General features: G+C 47.9%; 1 protein-coding gene across 1 annotated transcript in view; it reads right to left on the bottom strand.

Moving 5' to 3' along the window:
• LOC126542415 (growth/differentiation factor 8-like) overlaps positions 1-21,369 on the bottom strand; it is a 114,528-nt gene that overhangs the window by 6,852 nt on the left and 86,307 nt on the right. The window contains exon 3 of the mRNA XM_050189479.3: positions 20,182-20,367. Within this exon, the coding sequence (XP_050045436.1) occupies positions 20,182-20,367 (186 nt within the window). The remainder of the gene's footprint in view (positions 1-20,181; positions 20,368-21,369) is intronic.

Raw genomic sequence — 21,369 nt, 5'->3', positions numbered from 1 at the left:
CTAATGACAAATTTTATGGGGGACGGTTTGAAGCGGGTTTTCTTGCCTCGGCGTATAGAGAAGGCATGCAACGTTCAATTTGGTCCATAAGACGCTGCAACGGACTTTTTAACGATGCAGTCAAATTAGATTCGTCTAATCTACCGATAAGAGAGGCATTCTTGTTCCAGACCAAACATGCGTGATCATTTGTGAAGCAGAAAAGAATTGGTATTAGTCGACTAATGGCTGAATTCACAAGAAATTGCGTCGAGAGGTACGTGACGCCGCATTGCAATCCAGAAAAAAAACGCGCGCGCCGGGGTTTTCGTATTCTTTTTCTTCCCTCTCGCGTTTTGATCATTATATAGTGCAGCGCAAGGTAGTTCGCTCCTCCCGACTTTTCAAAATATGCACTCGCTATATTAAATGTGTATACACCTCGTGAAGTTACGGTCCCCCTGCAGCAAAAATAGGTTTGCTTCTGAGGTTCAGTCACAATTACTTTAATTGCTACGACAAATCACATAAATCAGCAGCATCGGAGAGAGGTGTGCGAGCTGCCTGATTACCTGCTCACATATCTGCTCGGGAGTGGCCATTGCAATTGTTCTTATATGCACTCATACTTGGTCTAATTGCGCAGACAGCGCTGTCGAAAGAGCCAGTAATTACCTTCCGTAACAGCTGTGGTAAGAACATGTGCGAGACGACGTTTCAGGTTATATGAAAAGGACCGAACTATACGTTAGCCTTGCAACTCGGGAACTAAAACAAATGAGTGTTCACGTCAAATTTTGGGTCCGTGCTGTTTAGAGAACTCGCCAGATGAAATGATGAAGTGGAAATAAGTAATAATAAGCTGGCGAACGCACACGTCAGGCGGGTCCCGAAAGACTTCCTCCACTGATAAAGCCCGTTAAATTTAGCGGGTAAATGAGCCAGTACGAGTTGCAACAGCCATGGCAAATACGCATAAGACCACATATATATGCGGCACGCACCGATTTTGCTACGCATGTTAGAACATTGCTTGATAAATAAATTTTACTTCGCAGCGCACAAGCTGAGATACGTGAGCTCAATGCATGAAGTGTGTGTGTCTTTCTTTATATATTTAGATACATTAACGGCATGCAGCTGTAGTTGATTGTACGGGACAAAATCCTTTATATATTGTGGCAAACTTGGGTACAAATAATCGCGGCCGGAAGTCTTCTGGATTCACAAATTCAATACACCGCTGCAAGGCGTATAAAATGGTCTACACATAAATCAAACAGTTCGAGATGATGATGATGATGATGATGATGATGATGAAAACTTTATTTATCCCTCATTAAAGGGAAGGGGCAACGGAATAGTGTGTGGGGGAGGAACTACTTGCAGTAGGCCTCCTCTATCCTCTCAGCCCACTCCATGATGCCCTCCTGAAGGTCGGGCCTCGAGGTGCGCAAGGCAGCCTCCCGCTGCTGCTCACTAGATATTAATTGCCTGAGGAAAGGGGTAAGGGGGTGCTTAGGGCTCCCCCACGTGATGTGGTTTAAGTCTGCTTTGGGAGAGACGCACAATTTGCAAGAAAGAGAAAGGTAAATGGAGGGATGAATGCGGTGCAGGAGGTAAGGTATTTAGATAGATTAACGACATGTACAGCTGTAGTTGATTATACGGGACAAAATGCTTTAATTGTATATTGTGGCAAACAGGTACGTTTGCCGCGAATATTTATTCGCGGCCGGAAGTCTTCTGGATTCACAAATACACCGCTGGCAAGGCGTATAAGATGGCCTACACATAAGGCACACAACTCGATAGAACGGCGCATGTTGTACGTTATACGCTCGTGGCAGAGCGGGCACGCGTTTTGCGAGCCAGCGGCGAGGCCCGTGCAGCCGCCGCGCGAGTGCTTGCCGTCGGGCCCGCTTGCTTACCAGGCGCTTATCGCGATAAACGGCCAGTGGAACGCGACAGGGGACCAAGGACGCGCCGGCTCGAGTTTCGGCCACGTCGCATGCATATGGAGAGAGAGCTGCAGCGGGACGCATGGGCTGCGTCAAGCGATGACCGCCGGCTCCCGTGTCGGTCCACGTGACCCCCCGCGAGCGGACAGAACGAGCGCCGGACCGCCACAGAGCTTCCCCCACAAACCTTTCACTCCATGCGGTCGGAGCGTATGCACAGAGTTTCTATGCAGACATTATTGGTCAGAGAGAAGCACTCCGGCACTATATATATAGCGCTTGCGCGAGCGGCAACGCGGAAATTGTGGTCTTGTCAAGTGCCTTTCGGGATTTGCAGGGACACTCGAGCGACGTTTAAGCAATTGCACAAACCTACGTATCGCGATCTTAGCCACGTTGTTTGCATGGGCCCCACGCATCGTATCGGTCGGTCGAACTCGCGCGATATCTCGTGAGCTCGATAGTCTCGCGCGTGTCGCGTGGTAACTTTCTAAGTACTGGCCACACATAAGCGATGTCACTCTGCTCGTCGATCGCCGACCGCGCAAACGCACATGTTGCTGCTATAGTGGCCTACTTCCTTTCGGTTCAGCGGGCCACGAGTTCGCCTTAGTATAAACATTTGTCTTGCCGCACTCTCGTCTTGTGTTGAATTACCTGCAGCGTAGAACACCACCCATGACAATCTATAGTGTAGGGGCGCACGAATAGTAGTTTTTGTGACCGAACCGAATACGAATCGAATAGAATATTTTTCGAATAGTTTGTGGATACACAGCCTTTTCACAAGCAATATGAAACAATTTTCACGTCGTTTTTTTTTTTTTTTTGCGACACTAGAAAGCTTTTGTCATTACACTGCACGTTAAAAAGCAATATGCTCTATTTTATAAGCACAATGGGAGTCTTATTAGGATAACTGAAAAGCTTATTAGTAAACTCGGCGCTCTTCTAAGCGTATACGGGGATGCATGGATTATCACATTAAGTTCATAAACGGAACATTGCGGCCCAAATAACATTTGTGTATGCTTTCGTGCCCAAAGCAGAAATGCAGGTCATTTGCGGCAAGCGCGGAGCGAGCGAAAAGAATAAAACGGGGGGGGGGGGAGCCCTTTTTCTCTATTTCGAATGGTCGCGGCATCTGGCGCCACCATTGTATCAAAGATGTTGCAATGAAACGTCTTCAAATTTAATACGACGGGAGCACAAATGTGCTACATTATATATATACATATAGTATTCAAACAATATACCCACTGCCTAATGCATTGTCTAAACAAAATTTTATTTCTTGACTCATCGTGGTTTTTTACCGGTACAGCCCGGCTCCCTGCGCGACAGCGTGCTCTGGTACAGTATAATAGTTATCGTATTCTTTCTTCGACTTCAGGTTTGATCATGCACAGTCGACAACGTGAAATATTCGAGAACTATTCGAAAAATATTCGGGTTTTCGAATAGCGACTATTCTATTCGAGGACCGAATCGAGTAGGGGAGAATTCGATTCGTTATTGGAAAGTTCCGAATATTCGCACATCCCTAATACACAGTACACGCGAATTTTCCTTTACCTCGTCCTTCTCGCTTCCAACGGCTTCGTAACTATAGGCGGATTCCCAATTTTCAGCAAGAATGTTAATTTATGAATGCATCAATTTGTCATGTGCGCAATAATTTCATGCCTTCCTTGCTTAAAGAATAACGCAGAAAACGTTATTGCCGGGAAATCTATAGAAAGATAAAGCGTAGTAAATGAGGCCACATGAAGGGCCGAAGCCATAATAAGCGCCTTGTGCTCGACGGAATTCGCAGCACTCCAGGGACAAAGAGTGTAACTCTCTGCAAGGTAACAGTAGAAGATATGGTTATGACGTGCCCATGTGGGCACGTACAGAAAGCTGCAGGCGCTGCAGAGTCTGCAGCATGCAGCGTTCTCCATGCACGCTTGTGTCAAAACAACAACACGATACGTGTTGAGGTGAGCCATGCAGGATGGAGTATGCTATCGACTGCGGCTAATCAAGGCGAGGTCAGCTGTTCTCCCAGACCTGCATGCAGCCGACGCGTGAAGCATTATCTCCCAGACAGCCCTGAACATTATGCGGAGCGGAACATTCTTACGCACTGAGAGTCCGAGACTGGACCGCTTTTTGACAAGGACGGTCAGGCTCCTCGACTCCTCTTCGAGTTCCTCCGTGGCACTATGGACTTATCGAAGTGTTGTGATGCCTGACACTTGACGGCTTAAAGACGCGCCTGCCAGTCGAAGCAATTTCCGGAATGCCTTTGCTACGCTGTGAAGGACGCCGACGACCTTCGGTATGCTATTATTGAGGGCGCCACGGAGGATTTCTTCGAGGACCGAAGCTGCATGCATGGACACCTTTTTGTGAACAAACTGAAAATTCAGAGAACTCGTACAGATGGGCCGTGAAAAGCATCATCATCCTCATCATCATCATCATCATCATCCTAGTTACGCCCACTGCAGGGCAAAGGCCTCTCCCATACTTCTCCAACTACCCCGGTCATGTACTAATTGTGGCCATGTTGTCCCTGCAAGCGTCTTAATGTCATCCGCCCACCTAACTTTCTGCCGCCCCCTACTACGCTTCCCTTCCCTTGGAATCCAGTCCGTAACCCTTAATGACCATCGGTTATCTTCCCTCCTCATTACATGTCCGGCCCATGTCCATTTCTTTTTCTTAATTTCAACTAAGATGTCATTTACCCGCGTTTGTTCCCTCACCCAATCTGCTCTTTTCTTATCCCTTAACGTTACACCTATCATTCTTCTTTCCAAAGCTCGTTGCGTCGTCCTCAATTTCAGCAGCACCCTATTCGTAAGCCTCCAGGTTTCTGCCCCGTAGGTGAGTACTGGTAAGGCACAGCTGTTATACACTTTCCTCTTGAGGGATAGTGGCAACCTGCTGTTCATGATTTGAGAATGCCTGCCAAACGCACCCCAGCCCATTCTTATTCTTCTGGTTACTTCAGTCTCATGATCCGGATCCGTGGTCACTACCTGCCCTAAGTAGATGTATTCCCTTTCCACTTCCAGTTCCTCGCTATCTATCGCAAACTGCTGTTCTCTTCCGAGACTGTTAAACATTACTTTAGTTTTCTGTAGATTATTTTCAGACCCACCCTTCTGCTTTGCCTCTCCAGGTCAGTGAGCATGCATTGCAATTGGTCTCCTGAGTTACTAAGCAAGGCAATATCATCAGCGAATCGCAAGTTGCTAAGGTATTCTCCATCAACGTTTATCCCCAATTCTTCCCACTCCAGGTCTCTGAATACCTCCTGTAAACATGCTGTGAATAGCATTGGAGATATCGTATCTCCCTGTCTGACGCCTTTCTTTATTGGGATTTTGTTGCTTTCTTTGTGGAGGATTACGGCGGCTATGGAACTGCTATAGATATCTTCCAGTATCTTTACATATGGCTCATCTACACCCTGATTCCGTAGTGCCTTCATGACTGCTGAGGTTTCGACTGAATCAAATGCTTTCTCGTAATCAATGAAGGCTATATATAAGGGTTGGTTATATTCCGCACATTTCTCTATCACCTGATTGATAGTGTGAATACGGTCTATTGTTCAGTAGCCTTTACGGAATCCTGCCTGGTCCTTTGGTTGACAGAAGTCTAAGGTATTCCTGATTCTATTTGCGATTACCTTAGTAAATACTTTGTAGGCAACGGACAGTAAGCTGATCGGTCTATAATTTTTCAAGTCTTTGGCGTCCCCTTTCTTATGGATTAGGATTATGTTAGCGTTCTTCCAAGATTCCGGTACGTTCGAGGTCATGAGGCATTGTGTATATAGGGCGGCCAATCTTTCTAGGACAGTGTTCCCACCATCCTTCAACAAATCTGCTGTTACCTGATCCTCCCCAGCTGCCTTCCCCTTTGCATAGCTCTCAAGGCGTTCTTTACCTCTTCCGGTGTTACTTGTGGGATTTCAAGTTCCTCTAGACTATTCTCTCTCACCTTATCGTCGTGGGTGTTACTGGTACTGTATAAATCTCTATAAAACTCTTCAGCCACTTGAACTCTCTCATCCATATTAGTAACGATATTGCCGGCTTTGTCTCTTAACGCACACATCTGATTCTTGCCTACTCCTAGTTTCTTCTTCACTGCTTTTAGGCTTCCTCCGTTCCTGAGAGCCTGTTCAATTCTATCCATATTATAGTTCCTTATGTCCGCTGTCTTACGCTTGTTGATTAACTTAGAAAGTTCTGCCAGTTCTATTCTAGCTGTAGGGTTAGAGGCTTTCATACATTGGCGTTTCTTGATCAGATCTTTCGTCTCTTGCGATAGCTTACTGGTTTCCTGTTTAACGGCGTTACCACCTACTTCTATTGCGCACTCCTTAATGATGCCCATAAGATTGTCGTTCATTGCTTCAACACTATGGTCCTCTTCCTGGGTTAAAGCCGAATACCTGTTCTGTAGCTTGATCCGGAATTCCTCTAGTTTCCCTCTTACCGCTAACTCATTGATTGGCTTCTTATGTACCAGTTTCTTCCGTTCCCTCCTCAAGTCAAGGCTAATTCGAGTTCTTACCATCCTATGGTCACTGCAGCGCACCTTGCCGAGCACGTCTACATCTTGTATGATGCCAGGGTTCGCGCAGAGTATGAAGTCGATTTCATTTCTAGTCTCACCATTCGGGCTCCTCCGCGTCCACTTTCGGCTACCCCGCTTGCGGAAAAAGGTATTAATTATCCGCATATTATTCTGTTCTGCAAACTCTACTAATAGCTCTCCTCTGCTATTCCTAGAGCTTATGCCATATCCCCCCACTGACTTGTCTCCGGCCTGCTTCTTGCCTACCCTGGTATTGAAATCGCCCATCAGTATACTGTATTTTGTTTTGACTTTACCCATGGCCGATTCCACGTCTTCATAGAAGCTTTCGACTTCCTGGTCATCATGACTAGATGTAGGGGCGTAGACCTGTACAACCTTCATTTTGTACCTCTTATTAAGTTTCACAACAAGACATGCCACCCTCTCGTTAATGCTATAGAATTCCTGTATGTTACCAGCTATGTTCTTATTATTCAGGAATCCGATTCCTAGTTCTCGTCTCTCTGCTAAGCCCCGGTAGCACAGGACGTGCCCGCTTTTTAGCACTGTATATGCTTCTTTTGGCCTCCTAACTTCACTGAGCCCTATTATATCCCACTTACTGCCCTCTAGTTCTTCCAATAGCACTGCTAGACTCGCCTCACTAGATAACGTTCTAGCGTTAAACGTTGCCAGGTTCATATTCCAATGGCGGCCTGTCCGGAGCCAGGGATTCTTAGCACCCTCTGCAGCGTCGCAGGTCTGACCGCCGCCGTGGTCAGTTGCTTCGCAGCTGCTGGGGACTGAGGGCCGGGGTTTGATTGTTGTGTTCATATAGGAGGTTGTGGACAAGTACTGCACCAGGGTGGCCAATCCTGCTCGTCGAACTAAATAGAACCTTGTTTGCTCTGCAGTTACATGTGATGTAATTTAGTTTGTCATTGTTCGATAGGCTCAAGTATTGTGCGGCTTCGCGGAGGTTTCGAAGTGCCCGCACCAAATGTGGACGAAGATTCATGGAAATAACTGTGCTGTCAAAGGTAGGAGAGTGAAATTCGGAGATTTTGGGCATGTTAGGAGCGATATATAGGCAAAGTTCTGTTGATTGCACGTTGGAACTGCATGTGCTATTCAACAAGTGCGTATATATAGGTTCAGAACTGTCGCGCGTATACCGATGTTGTAAAACCTGTTAGGAACAAAGTGTGTTTCAGGAGGTTAGTCCTGAAACCCAAATTTGGACAAATTTCAATATCTTTCAGGAGCTTCGAGCGCGCCGGAGAAAAGTATTGAATGTGCGCTAATTTTAGTCCTTCCCGGTGCTCGATGGGGAACTGTATAAGATGCCTGTCATTTACGAACTCTGGCAACGTATACTACGACGAAATGTCACCGAAATAAATTGTGCGTTAGTTTAAACACACTGAGAAATATCATATTTATATAGATATACTGAAGGCGCCGCGCAGGGAAGTCTCAACGTGCGTCGGAGCACTTAAACGCTTCTTGGGCGAATAAAAATGTTGATTTGTTGCTCTAAGCAACACGTCGACAAGTCTTTAGACATGCTGCGCTAAGCAAACGGCTCATCGTTTATGCTTGTAACTTTGCGTACCTATACAGGGACGATCACATATACACTTAGAATCCACTGGTTAGATTACCTCATTAACACAGAAGTGTTAATATGAGGGTGTTAATTGCAAGTGGTCACGCGTAAAGCTACGCCACCGGAGCGACAATCATGGCTGAACCTGGTGCGCTGGAGTTTTGGGTTGCGATCTTGCAAGGTAATAGATGTGTGCCGTTATTTTCCTTAATTTGCCCAAGTTTATCTGCCCAAGAATATTACTTCACCAACACCCGAGTGTGTGTGTGTGTGTGTCTGTGTGTGTGTGTGTGTGAGAGAGAGAGAGAGAGAGAGAGAGAGAGAGAGAGAGAGAGAGAGAGTGAGAGAGAGAGAGACTGTCGAACACGGAAATGCACCTTGGAAATGCACTTGAAAGCTTCTCAGTGCAAGAGACAATAGAATGCGCCTGAGTGTGGACAATGCGAACAGCCATACGTAACCGATCAGACCACTTCACACCTTTCGCAACCGTACATAGATAAATCTGACTTATCTTTGCAGTGGCCGCCTTTTCCTTGGTCGCTAACCCATTTCCATTGTAAAGGTCAAATGGGGGTTCAAACCCAAAATTCTGGCCCTAATTTCATAGCACCAGTGTTCCTGAAGGGGTATAAGAAATCTGCGCCATAAGTGCTCGTATAACTCGCTTATGGATGTGGATGTCCCAGAGCACGTATATTATATATATATATATATATATATATATATATATATATATCGCAAAGGAAGAAGCCAGCAAGTGGCGCACAAGTGCCACTACGTGGGAAGACGAAGCAAGAGAGTATTTTGGCATGCAGTCTGAATCGCGGCTTGTCTATAGAGTTCGATCAATCACTCAATTTGACCGAAAGGAATGAGACCATGCATAGTCACACCGCATGCTAAGTCCATTCGTCTATAAGAAAAACATATGTGAAGCATTCTGGCTCATCTCACCTCTGATGCAACGTGGTTCAACACACCACCGCGAATTGCCGCTTCCAGCGTTGCCACCCGTCAGCCCACTCAACTCCCCACGGAATTTTTTCGTGCTGTCATGCACTGCCGACCAAAATAACCAGCGGCGCCGGAAATCAGTCTGGATTTTGTCTAGAATGACTTTTTCACACTCGAAAGGACATTTCGGCGCGAACATTGCGAACTCTAGCTGGATTTCGTGGCAACGCCCATGCACCTAGAGTTACATAACGCAAGGAGCCCCGTCCAAGCACAAAGTTTCAAGGGCGTTTAGATGGCGAGCGGGCTCGTCGCGGCATCTCGCGGAGGCCGCCGAATCTATGAAGCGCATGGATTTCAATTCCGAAACATTATGGGTATAAAGTTCTCATAAACTTTTGATGCGAAAGGTGCATCGACATTTCCAAAGTCGTGCTTTAGATTTTGTGGATTTAACGTTCTTACAAACATTTGACGCCAAAGCTGCATTGACTTTTTAAAGTCGTACATAGGAGCATACAACGAGACAAGCCAAATCAACACACTATCACGCAAGTTGAGAAATCACGCAGCGACGTTTTGTGCAGTCATGTCGTTTGTGCCGTCATATCACAGAAAAGAATATCAAAAATTTTTTTAACCTGCACCAGAGCATCCAAGTCATGACACTAAAGCCAGCTAAGACAACTACGTTCTCATTTATTTTGTCTACTTTGACTTTTATACGCAAAGACACATTCAAACGCCTCAGTTTTCTTGTCTCGCTACCCGCGCGCTGCCAGAGCCAGACAGAACGCATGCGTTTTTCTCGAGTTGCCCCGACCACCGCGCGGCGCACTTCGGTGCGCGTTCGTTTTTCTCTGGCAGAGATTTGGAAGCAACCAGATGAGTAGATCCGGTTTGCTACCCTACGCTGGGGAGAGAGGGGAGGGGAGCTAAAGTGATAGCAAAGTAGAGATAAAGAAACAATGGTTGCTCGCCACCATCACTGTGGGGACTGGACGGTTTGCAACGCGTTCGCTTGAGGGCATCACGTTCACTTCGATGTTATCGCAGCCCTTCCGGAAAGTCTTCTGTCTCCCCGGTGAACAAATATATAGGTTACCGAGCAGTATGCGTATGGTTCTCTGTAAACCAACCATCTCACGTTTCCTTCGATATTCCTTCGATAGCCACATTCGGTGCCCAAAGTAGGCATTCGATTGTGGCCAACTTGCTTTCCTTTGCGTTTTTTTTTTTTTCATTTCGTGCCCCCGCTTCACGAAAGAAAGAAAGACATTGTTGCGCGCCGCAACGAATTGTCGCATGGCGAAAGTTCGATTTCGTTACATCTTAAATTATGGGGTTTTATGTGCCAAAACCACGATCTGATTGTGCGGCACGCCGTAGTGGGGGACTCCGGAAATTTTGACCACCTGGGGTTCTTTAACGTGCACGTAAATCTAAGCACGCAGGTGTTTTCGCATTTCGCCCCCATCGAAATGCGGCCGCCACGGCCAGGATTCGGTCCCGCGACCTCGTGCTTAGCAGAACGACACCATAGCCACTAAGCAACCACGGCGGGTCGATTTTGTTACTCCTTTTGCGGAAAATAACGGTCCACGGGGGCTCTTTAGTTGCCGGAAACTCTTATTATATTGATTCCGATATAATTATATGGACACTCCAGGCGCATTTCTGACGTTGCCGTCGCCGTCATGTTCCGCATAATGTCCAAGGACGATAACATCGTCACCACGCGCCGCATGCTGTATGTGCGAGTGAAACCGTAAGGGGGCGGGGGTGAGCTGACGATGGGGGCTCAGTCTTGTGTGCGCAAGGGAGAAAAGCGGAGGAAGCGCGCCGCCTTCCATCACGCGCTATATCAGGGGGAGTGAAGGGAAGGGGAGGTTGGGCCTTAGAATATTGTGATCTGTGAATGTGTGATTGCGCAACATGTTTATTTGCCTTGTTTGACGCATTATATACAGTGATTTCTGCTTAGATATTATTGGATACTTATACGTATATATAAATATCTTGTTGCGAGGTTTTGTGTGTACATGCAGTGAACTTTGTTTCCAGTGACACTTTCTTGCCCTTTATCAAGCTGTACCGTCGCATTCGTATATTCCACTGTATATCTTCGCATTTCTAACGTAATTTTTGCATAACGCCTGCTTTTTATATGTGCTCTCTGTTACGACTATAATTTCGGTGCAGTTACTCACAATACACGACCGGCGACCGCTGCTCCTGTGCAATACATTGGAACGAAGGACAGCGTCAATGAGATTTTTCCCTGACCGTTGCACATATACAAAAATATAAACAAGGATTCTTGAATGACAAAGTTTCATTACAATCATTTGTCCTCGCCTTGTTCCTTTCATGGCCGCTACGTTTTTCATATAAGCGGCATGCATTGCTTTGCTGCTTTCGAACTGATATAGTTCTAAAGTTCGCGAGATATTTTCTTTACTTATGAAATAGACAAAAAATACGGAAGCATTGATTTCTGGCACAATTTTGGAGCATGCGAATATATTCTTTTATGAAAAAAAAATACATATTTTATTTGTCTTGACAATGCGTAGCGTTCAATAATTCGTTTACAGCATCTCTGGCAATGTCAATGCAGTTATTATTCACGTATTTGATCGCTCGACAAATTCTATAAGGAGGAGGCCGAGCTGCAACGTGAGCCCCCCCCCCCCCCCCCCCATACGAAATTTCTGGCTGCCCGCAAGTATATGTAAACAATATCCTAAAGATCTCTGATACAAATTCCTACTTTCCCACGTTCGCATACATATCAAAAGAAAAAAAAAAACGAACAAGCAAGTGCTTGATGCTAATGCCCCCCTTGATGCCGCTATAAATGGTTTAGATACGGGACGCAACTACACGCGTTCACTCCCCGCGAAGGAAGATGAGTCGTCGAGAACGAGCCCACATCATACAGCCGCGACTTGAGGCAGACGCATGGCGAGCCATTTTTAAACGGGTGCTCTTCTGCTTTTGCTGCCATTGATCGCTATCTGCTACGATGTGCTTCGCGCACGGCTACATAGCCCCGCATCCAATCCCTCGAGAAGTGAAAGCGATCGCCGCTTCTTTCGAGCGATTGTGTGCGGCTCCGACGATAAGCGCTGCATACTCCACGGGCGGATGGCCGAGGCCTGGACGGGGTTCCGCTATCGCGTCGCACACAGGAGTGCGCGCGGTCGATTGCGTGACCGCAAGAAAAAGAGAGAGAAAAAAAATGGTGTGCGTCGGGCGGCGAAGGGCGGTGGAACCGTGTGACGGAAGCAACGTGATACTGCTGCATATCTCAGCACACAACCGCCGACTCGGCAGGCCGCGGAGATGGGGCAAGGGTTCCGCGGACCCTCGAGCGCGCTCGCATGGAGACGGCGACATCTGAGTGGGACGTGCGGGCACTGCAGCAGGCCAGATTCGACGGTGCTCTCGACATTGAAAGCACTGCAGAGTAGATATACTATAGCTTGCGGGTGCGGGAGAAAACACTTTCCCCTTGCCGCGAAGGCAGTAACGAGCCAGAAATTCCGGGCATTGCCCAAGGACGTTATTTTGTTCACCAGCGTACACAGATGCTATCGCGTGTGTGCACAGCTCGAAACGTGCTCGCCAGGAATCTTCCTTGCAGCGTGAGCTTGGGGTGAAGACAATAAAGGCGCTTAACTCTCACCCAGCACTGCTGCACTGCCCGCTGTTGCTCGTCGAACTTTGAGCTGTCCATGTGCCTGCGATTTTCAAAGGACTTCTTAGACCGTGGTCTGCTTTTGTCCCAGCTCGGTCATTCAAACGCCGATGGCGCACGTGCATCGAATTTGTTAAATTCAACTCCTTTAGTTACCCCCCAACACAGACACATTTCCACGTATCTTTATTGTTTAAACCTTGCATTAACATGGCTCACGTTTCGCATTTAACATCCCCGAATTCTTTCCTGCTCTTCAACAATAAAAGTCATCAGATTACTTACCATCATTCGGCATGTTTTTGCCAGTTAACTAAGCGTTTATTTTAGTTTGTTCATAGGCAGGTTGATCAGTGGCGGTTGATTAGCGTTTCTGCTACTGGTATTCCAATGTCCTCGTTAAACGATGACTGTGCTATCAACTGCAAGCATATTGTATACAATTTGCTTGTATGTCTCCCCCAAAACCTATAGGTCTTGGGGTAGACAAAAATAAAGAACATTCTCGAGATTAACGAATTGAGCCTGGAATTGAAATGCCACATGTCTTGGCGGTCAAACCATTGCATTCACATGCTCTTGCCATAGGTAATCGTGCTAGTGATATATATTTACAATATTGACACGCGTACTTGTATGTCTTTTTGAGGTGACCGTTTATCACCTGCTAAACGTTATCGCTCAGCGCAAGACGCGCCTGCACGTATCGGAACATTCTCCACTGTTTTCGCCGATTCTATCTGCTGTCTATGTTGCCGAACCTTGTGTAATCAGCTTACATTCGCGACGCGAATAGCGTTGTAAATTCCGGTAGGTACGCGAGCACGAAGCGATTACGATGGAACCTTCGACGAGACACACATAAAAAGACAACGCACTTGACCCGCAGGTTACACTATCGACGCCTGTGCTCGATCACTATCGTTTTGTTTTGCCTTCAGTGTTACCTCTTTTTTGTGGGCGCGGAGTTACCCAACAAAGGGTTAGTGAGTGTAACTTGTTTTTGCGTGCACGGGTTCACCCAATAAAGCTTTAGCTTTGGTGACTCGCCGTTGTGCCACGGTTTGAGTCTTTACCGTCACGACAGCGCGAGAAGATACGTCTGCACGCACGAACCAGTAACCGTTGCAAGGAATATGATACATCGCAAAACAGGATTGTATGTAATGCGACATTTTAGATGATCTCGTTAAGTGCCATGGCCATCTGCGAGAGCTAAATTTAGCAAAATACTTCTCCGAGTTGAGAGTATAACTATAGAGGGCGCAAGCAGCATTAACAACGCGTCTGCTCTGGACTCGATCAATGCTCGGCGCAGGCGCAAGCGACGCTGGCCGAGCAACCACTGCGCCCGCCACCTGCCGCGGCGCGTGCCCTCCGCGTGCCTCCTGGCGGGCAGGCGGCGGCGCGCGCCAATTGCGACGGGGGCAGACACTCGACGGCGCGGAGCAGCGGCGAGGGCGTCGCGGCCAAGATAGACAACGGCCGGCCGTTTTTGGCGCAAGTTCATTAAACCTTCGCGTCTAAGGTCATCTTACCCGGCCCCGGGCGGAGAACCGCGGCGGGGCGCGGTTTTTGCAAGCAGCCGCCCCGTTATCTCGGAAGAAGAAGAAGATCGCAGACGTCGGCGGCGGCGGCTCGCGCAGCGGTGCAGTAAGCAGTCTAGCGACCCACTCGACGCGACGGCGGACCCCCCGTCGACTGTCTGCCACCGCCGACGGCGGGGAACGCGCCGGCTGAGCGCGCACCTCGTTTGCGTGGGAAGCGCGGTGAGGCGTGAGGTGTGCGGTGGCTCGCGGGGGCGACCGCACACCCCCGTGCGGGCGGCGGCGATGACGAGGTGACTAGCCCTCGAGTTGCGCGTACGCAGACGTCGGCTGTGACGAGACGTTCACGCACGCTATACGGTGCAAGGCGGGGGCTACACAAAAGCCGAGCCAGTTTCTCCGCGAGGAACGGTGCCGAATATACGGGACGTCGCTTCGTCTTGTGAAGTGGCGGGCCTATGCACGTTATGGCCGTGATCTGATAGGTGCAACAGCTAGCACACTTTTCTGATGCCGAGCGTAGATGGGCAGAACATGTACTGCGCAGAACGAGATAACCGATGGTCCGTTAGAGTAAACGAACAGCTGCCAAGGAGGCGGAAACTGATTGGATGTGGCATATAATTAAACAGCGATGGTATTAGGAAATATCTTGTCGCAGGGTGGGTTCGGCTTACGTAGGGCAGGCAGGGGGGGAGGGGGAGCTTAGAGATAGGTGGGAGGGACTTTTGTCCCGCACTGGAGTACGTAATAGACTGGTGGTGAAGATGACGAAAGTAATTTTAAAGACAAATGCCAAATGTCGTGACATTACTCAGCCTACATGCGGAACAGACAATTAAGAGATATCACAGCGATCGTAGAGTACATCACTAACAAAACTTTGCGAGTGCGCTTCTCCACAAGAGCTGACGTTATTTTCACTGCTGCATAAGCTTTGTGGAGAAGCTTGCTTGCAGAGCTTTTAAAAAATACCGTACTTAACCGAACCTAACTTCCATTCTTTGTCCACTAAATGTCCATCGCGAAACTCAGCAGTCGGCCTATATTGGCGTCGAGGGCATAGCGTGGCGCCGTCTGCCGGAATTTCTCCGTGACGTAGAAAACGTCATCACGTGATACCGATTGCGAAGTGTTCGACATCTCCAGTGGCTCAGCCCGTTCAGTCACCGTTGTTTTCGTGTTGCAAGCGTTGAATGTGTGCGTCTTAGCTGAAAAACAACCTGGTTTGCAGGCCAACAAAGGTAGCGAGCCACGTATACGGCATCGTCCACTCTCGTCGCAGCGTGTGCACGCGGCATGCATGGACGAAAATAAAATTATGGGGTTTTACGTGCCAAAACCACTTTGTGATTATGAGGCACGCCGTAGTGGAGGGCTCCGGAAATTTCGACCGCCTGGGGTTCTTTAACGTGCACCTAAATCTAACTACACGGGTGTTTTCGCATTTCGCCCCCATCGAAAAGCGGCCGCCGTGGCCGGGATTCGATCCCGCGACCTCGTGCGCAGCAGCCCAACACCATAGCCACTGAGCAACCACGGCGATTACCATGGACGACGAACGTGAAGATGCCACTCGCGTATATGGGAGCTGTTATGAAATTTACCCAGTAATCTACAACTCGAAGCACCCACACATGTCGTGTACATTTATGTTTATTGAAGCATGTGTGATTGCGTGCACCTATCTCTGGCTTTTGCGCGCACGGCGCTACCGAGAGGTAAGATTTAGATTGGCGTCAATTGATCGCTGTGCATGATTCACGGCAACGCTTCGCCCTAGTTTTGAGCGCGTAACTAAATTGGTGACGCATATGATGCTTTGATATTGGTTATTAAGTTCGCATGACCTTCAATAAAGGTAGCCGGACGCACTCTTGGCGCAATAACAGTACTGTTCGCAGCATTCGTCGTGGCGAGTGCGATTGATGCGGGACGATGATTTATCACGGATATGTTTTAGTAAGTGGAACTTCAACCGATTATATTTTTATGTCCATGCTTCCACTATTTGCGCTTCTCTGCGCAGGGTATTTTCACTTATGTGAAATCAAGTGAGCACAGTGCAAGCCCAGTGTGCGTCGCTTGCTCTACTCTTAATTACGATCACCAGATTTCGTTTTCAGTGACGCTGCCGGTCTGTAGCATCAACCAATTCGTTGACCAGCAGTTCCGCGCATCACGATTGCTAACAGAAGGAGAGGCAGTGTGTGAGGCTGGGGACCACGTTCGAATATGCAGCCCAAAGGAACAGCATGAGGGCAAATTCACTCTCGTCAGCCGGAATTTTGCGTAATTTTGTGCGGCGACGGTGTTATCGCCCTTGGACTTTATACGGAACTTCACGGTGACGGCAACGGTTGAAATGCGCTTGGAGGGTCCATATAATTGCTCTCTCAATAAAAAACTTTGCGTATTGAAATCACACCGAGCACTTCACAAAGGCTAGCGAATCGTCAGGTTCCGCATTGCATGTTGCGCGTAACCTCCCACAAGTTATGCAACCCGAACGAAATCAGCGGCGAGCTTATCTCCAGCTGCCGATTCCGGCGAAACTCGGTGTGGTCTGGACGGTCCAAGGGCTGGACAGGAAGATTCTGCAATATGGCACTGCTGCGGGAACAAGGCACCGTATTTTCCAGCATGGCGCGAATAAACGGCGTAAATTCTAATATGTACAGTTCCGGGAAATTCCACGCCGTATACTAACCGAACATTTTAGCTCCAACGCCGTACACAACATATCCTTCGCGGAAGTGCTTGCTACGCACGCTATAATGAATGTTGGGCTGCTTCCCCATTCTCAGCTTTATCAATCATGCATCCTGCTGCTGCTTGGTTTTGGAGTACGCATGAAAACTCGCACTGGGCTCTGTCCAATACGTTCGGCACTGCGGAACCGAGCTGTAAACCATGCTGAAACAATAAGCCAAACTATACTGCCCTCGGGATTGAACGCAGCGAGCAGCGCTGGCATGGCTGGCGACGGCAGAAGCGGGTCACGTGATGTCGTTTACTATACGTCACAGCGATAGCAGCGCCGGTCTCTCTTGTGGTGGCCCTCGAGGTCAATAGAGCCTTTTCGCGGAGTAGTTTGATCTAAAGGAACGAGGTGGCGCTTTAGGCGGCACGTCGCACGTTGCCTCAGGCGAAAGCGAAACCATTACCGCTGCGAGATAAGCTGTCAGAAATGCAACTGGGATGAAGGACGCACTGCATGTCCTTCATCCATGCTACAATATGTGGAACGATAGAGGGAGCACGTGTATAGTAGTTGGCTGCAAGAATAGTGGCCGGCATTTAAGGAATCGAATGAATATGTGTGGCCAAGTTGAGGAGCAATGCAACAGCAATGAGGAGCTGAAGATGCCGAGCTGCGTACTCGAGTATGGCACTATCGCCGTCGTCGGCAGACACGCTGCATGTATATATACTGCTTACGGCAGGCCAAAGTTATATCTTTCCTCAGACTCCCTATAACTGCTACTGAGCCCTATCCCAAGCTGTCGTTCTTGTGGGTGTTGCTATCTCTCACGGCTATACTTATATTTGCCCGCTTTCTCCTTCTGTATTTGCACACCGTCATTCGCAGTTCGCATTTACTGAACTGGCGGAGGCCTCGGGAGGCATGAAGTGGTGGAGCCGCCCTGACTGTGTCCTCGTGCTTGCATACCTGCTTCATTTCGCGGGGAACGCGTGCGCTGTTATCTCGCTAGACGATCGAGGACCTCGCGTCCAGCTCAAGCGCGCGCTGTTATTTCGAGAGCGTCTTGTAACAAAGCAGCGCAAGAACGACATGGCGTCGGCGCGCCGTGGCGGTCGCGAAGATCCAGAGAGCCGCGTCAGCGTCCTCTCGGCGCGCCGCTGTCATGCAGATCCGTGATCAACAAGGTCTTCCGAAGGTCAGCGCGCGTTAGTGGCTCGGAGGTGCTATTCTGGACATCGTCAAATTCCGCCACATTGTTGAATTCGCCATCTTGACAATTCTGATTGGCTGACACGGCTGCTACGGCCTCTGTGACTGGCTCAAAACGCCACACACGCACGCGCACACACACACACACACACACACACACACACACACACACACACACACACACACACACACACACACACACACACACACACACACACACACACACACACACATATATAGCGCAATTTGACGGCGTCCGGAATAGCATCCCCGTTCACTCAACCTGCTTAATGTGTATGTGGCGCGCCAGCGCGTGTTCCTATAGGAACACGTTACAACGAGTAGACTGAAAGACTATCGGTCGAAGACGAGCAGCTCTGAAAGGAAACCTATATAGCTGCGCAAATCAATTAACGGTATCTTGTGTTCACAGAATAATGGGCGCGGACTGCTACGCACATCGCGCAGTCATGGATATCTGAAATGCTGCGCGGGAGCGAATCGAACAAGCTAATATCCTGAAGGGATTTCTAACGCGTCATCATCATCATCACCATCAGCAAAATCAAGGCCATGTACTTAGGGCAAAGACCTCTCCTCAATGTTTTTAACCGTTTCTATTCAAAGTAAAAAAAGAGAGAGAAAGCAATGATTACAAAGGTCAACCAGACAAACTTGCCGGAACTGTACGTATTAGAATTTATGACGTTTATTCGCGCCATGCTGGAAAAGACGGTGCCTTGTTCCGGCAGCAGTGCCATCGCAGAACATTCCTGTCCGGCCCTTGGACCGTCCAGACCACACCGAGCTTCGCCGGAATGGGGAGCTGGAGATTAGCTCGCCGCAGATTTCCTTCGGGTTGCATAACTTGTGGGAGATTACGGGCAACGTGCAAAGCGGAACCTGACGATTCGCCAACAGTATACTGTTGGCGTTCGGCTACGATACGCAGTCTTCGCATCGGCGGTGAAAGACCGACCACCGATTACAAATATACGGGAAAAGAGAGCCAAAGAAAGATGTTTGCTTTAAAAAGGAAAGGAGTGGTCACGGTGCGCGCGCCAGATGATGTACGGTCATTTGGTATACAACTACGAACAGGCCAGAACGCTTCAACAACTGCATAGTTACGCACGAATCACCTTCTGCGCCAATGACGGCATATATCTTTACAACTATGGAAATGTACTGAAGGACTGAAAGAAAGACGTTTCCGCGTCTTCTGGGCATTGGGAATTTGGACAAAGCGAATGGAAGTCGAGATTGCACTGTCTTCACTTATGCGTCTTGTCAAATGTTTGTAATGACATAATTGTTGCTCATCTTTTTTTTTCTCCTCATCATTCCAAAAATAATCGAGCACCATTTCCTTTCACCTTTAATTATGCATCGATCGTCAAGTGTACGCGATTTGCACTTCTATTTACGTATTTATTGCCAAGTGTATGTAATGCGGTGGTGTGTACTATATGCATTGTTGTTACTTGCCATTATTCTATTTTTTTGTTCCCCTATTGAAAATTCTCTTAAATTGATCAATTATTGTACTTAATGTTTATATGGAATGTTTTCTGCATACGGTTCATTGCGCGACTCACTGCCACCATGTAACACGGGGGCTAAGGGAACCTCAAGCTGCCTCACTGCAGCTTTTATCTTAGCCCCCGCCACTGTATTTTTTAGCAATGGAAACAACAAACAAACAAACAAACAAATAAAGAAAGAAACAAAAAAGAAAGAAAAGATTTCTTATACTTGCTTTCCCTAAATTATTATTTATCTTTTTCTTTGCGCAACCACGATGCCCCAAACCTATGTCGCCATAACCATCCACTGGTCTTTACGCTTCGTAAACCCAAACATTAGGCTTCGTCCTTGCAGTTAAACGCGGCATTTGCGGTCACAAGTATGCACTGTACACTGACCAAGGCTTCCCTTCCAGGCGGCGGTTCCACAGTGACGTGCACTTTGCGGCCTTCGGAGTCGTAGGCGTGCACCACGATTCCCAAGTTGTCCTTTCGATGTCGGAACCAGTGCGAAACCAGCTTCCTGGCGTCCATCTGCACCCAGAACCCTTGCTGCAGGTTGCCCTTCTCTTCTTTCGTCCGCACCTGCGACAGAAGAGAGCGCACCACGTGTAATATGCGAAGCATCATCACAATCATCACCATGACCACCACCATCATCATCATCATCATCATCAGCCTGTTTTATGTCCACTGCAGGACGAAGGCCTCTCCCTGCGATCTTCAATATAGTCCAGCTTATATAGTCAGACCACTCTGGTGCCATTAGATAGCGCTCTTCTTTAAGTAATGCCTAGATCATTAGTAGATACGTATACACGTAAACAGCACAGTAGAGATACGTGTATAAAAGTTGGCTTCAATTAACGCTGGAAATGTTAAACATGATGTTCCTCATGACGGGCAGGACATAAGACGAGACACACGACGCAAGTATAAATACTCTGCAAGTTTTGCATATGTAAACGTCGCACATGTAAGGGTGGGTTCGTTAAAAAAATTTAGACATCCACGCTTTGCTATATACGGCAACAGAACACTACACACGCTAGCCATGCGGATTCTCTTACAGTAAGAAAACAAAGCCGAAAAGAAAAAGAAAATGAAAGAAAGAAACGAAAGAACACAGAAGGAAAGGAAAAAATGAAGAAAGGAATCCCTGCAGTCTGCGACTCCGCTTGACTAAAAGGATAACAGAACGATGAGCGACGCACAATGAACGAGTGCCGATGCGACCTATACAGTTTTCGCAGCACCGCGCAGAGTTATATGTCTTGCCTTCAAATAAGAAAAAAAATAATAAATTGTGAGGTATTACGTGCCAAAACAACTTTCTGATTATGAAGCACGCCGTAATGGGGGACTGCGAGATAATTTGGACCACCTGGATTTCTTTGATGTGCACGTAAATCTAAGTACACGGGTGTTTTCGCATGTCGCGCCCATCTAAATGCGGCCGCCGTGGCCGGGATTCGATCCTGCGACCTCGTGCTTAGCAGCCCAACACCATAGCCAGCTTTCAAATAAGAGCAGAACCTTCACACATAGGGCAAAGTGTGAAGGTTATGAAAAGTGGCGGAGCTTCCT

Source organism: Dermacentor andersoni, chromosome 2 (genome assembly GCF_023375885.2).
Source record: "Dermacentor andersoni chromosome 2, qqDerAnde1_hic_scaffold, whole genome shotgun sequence".
Classification (NCBI taxonomy): domain Eukaryota; kingdom Metazoa; phylum Arthropoda; class Arachnida; order Ixodida; family Ixodidae; genus Dermacentor; species Dermacentor andersoni.
This window is presented reverse-complemented; position numbering and strand designations above follow the sequence as displayed.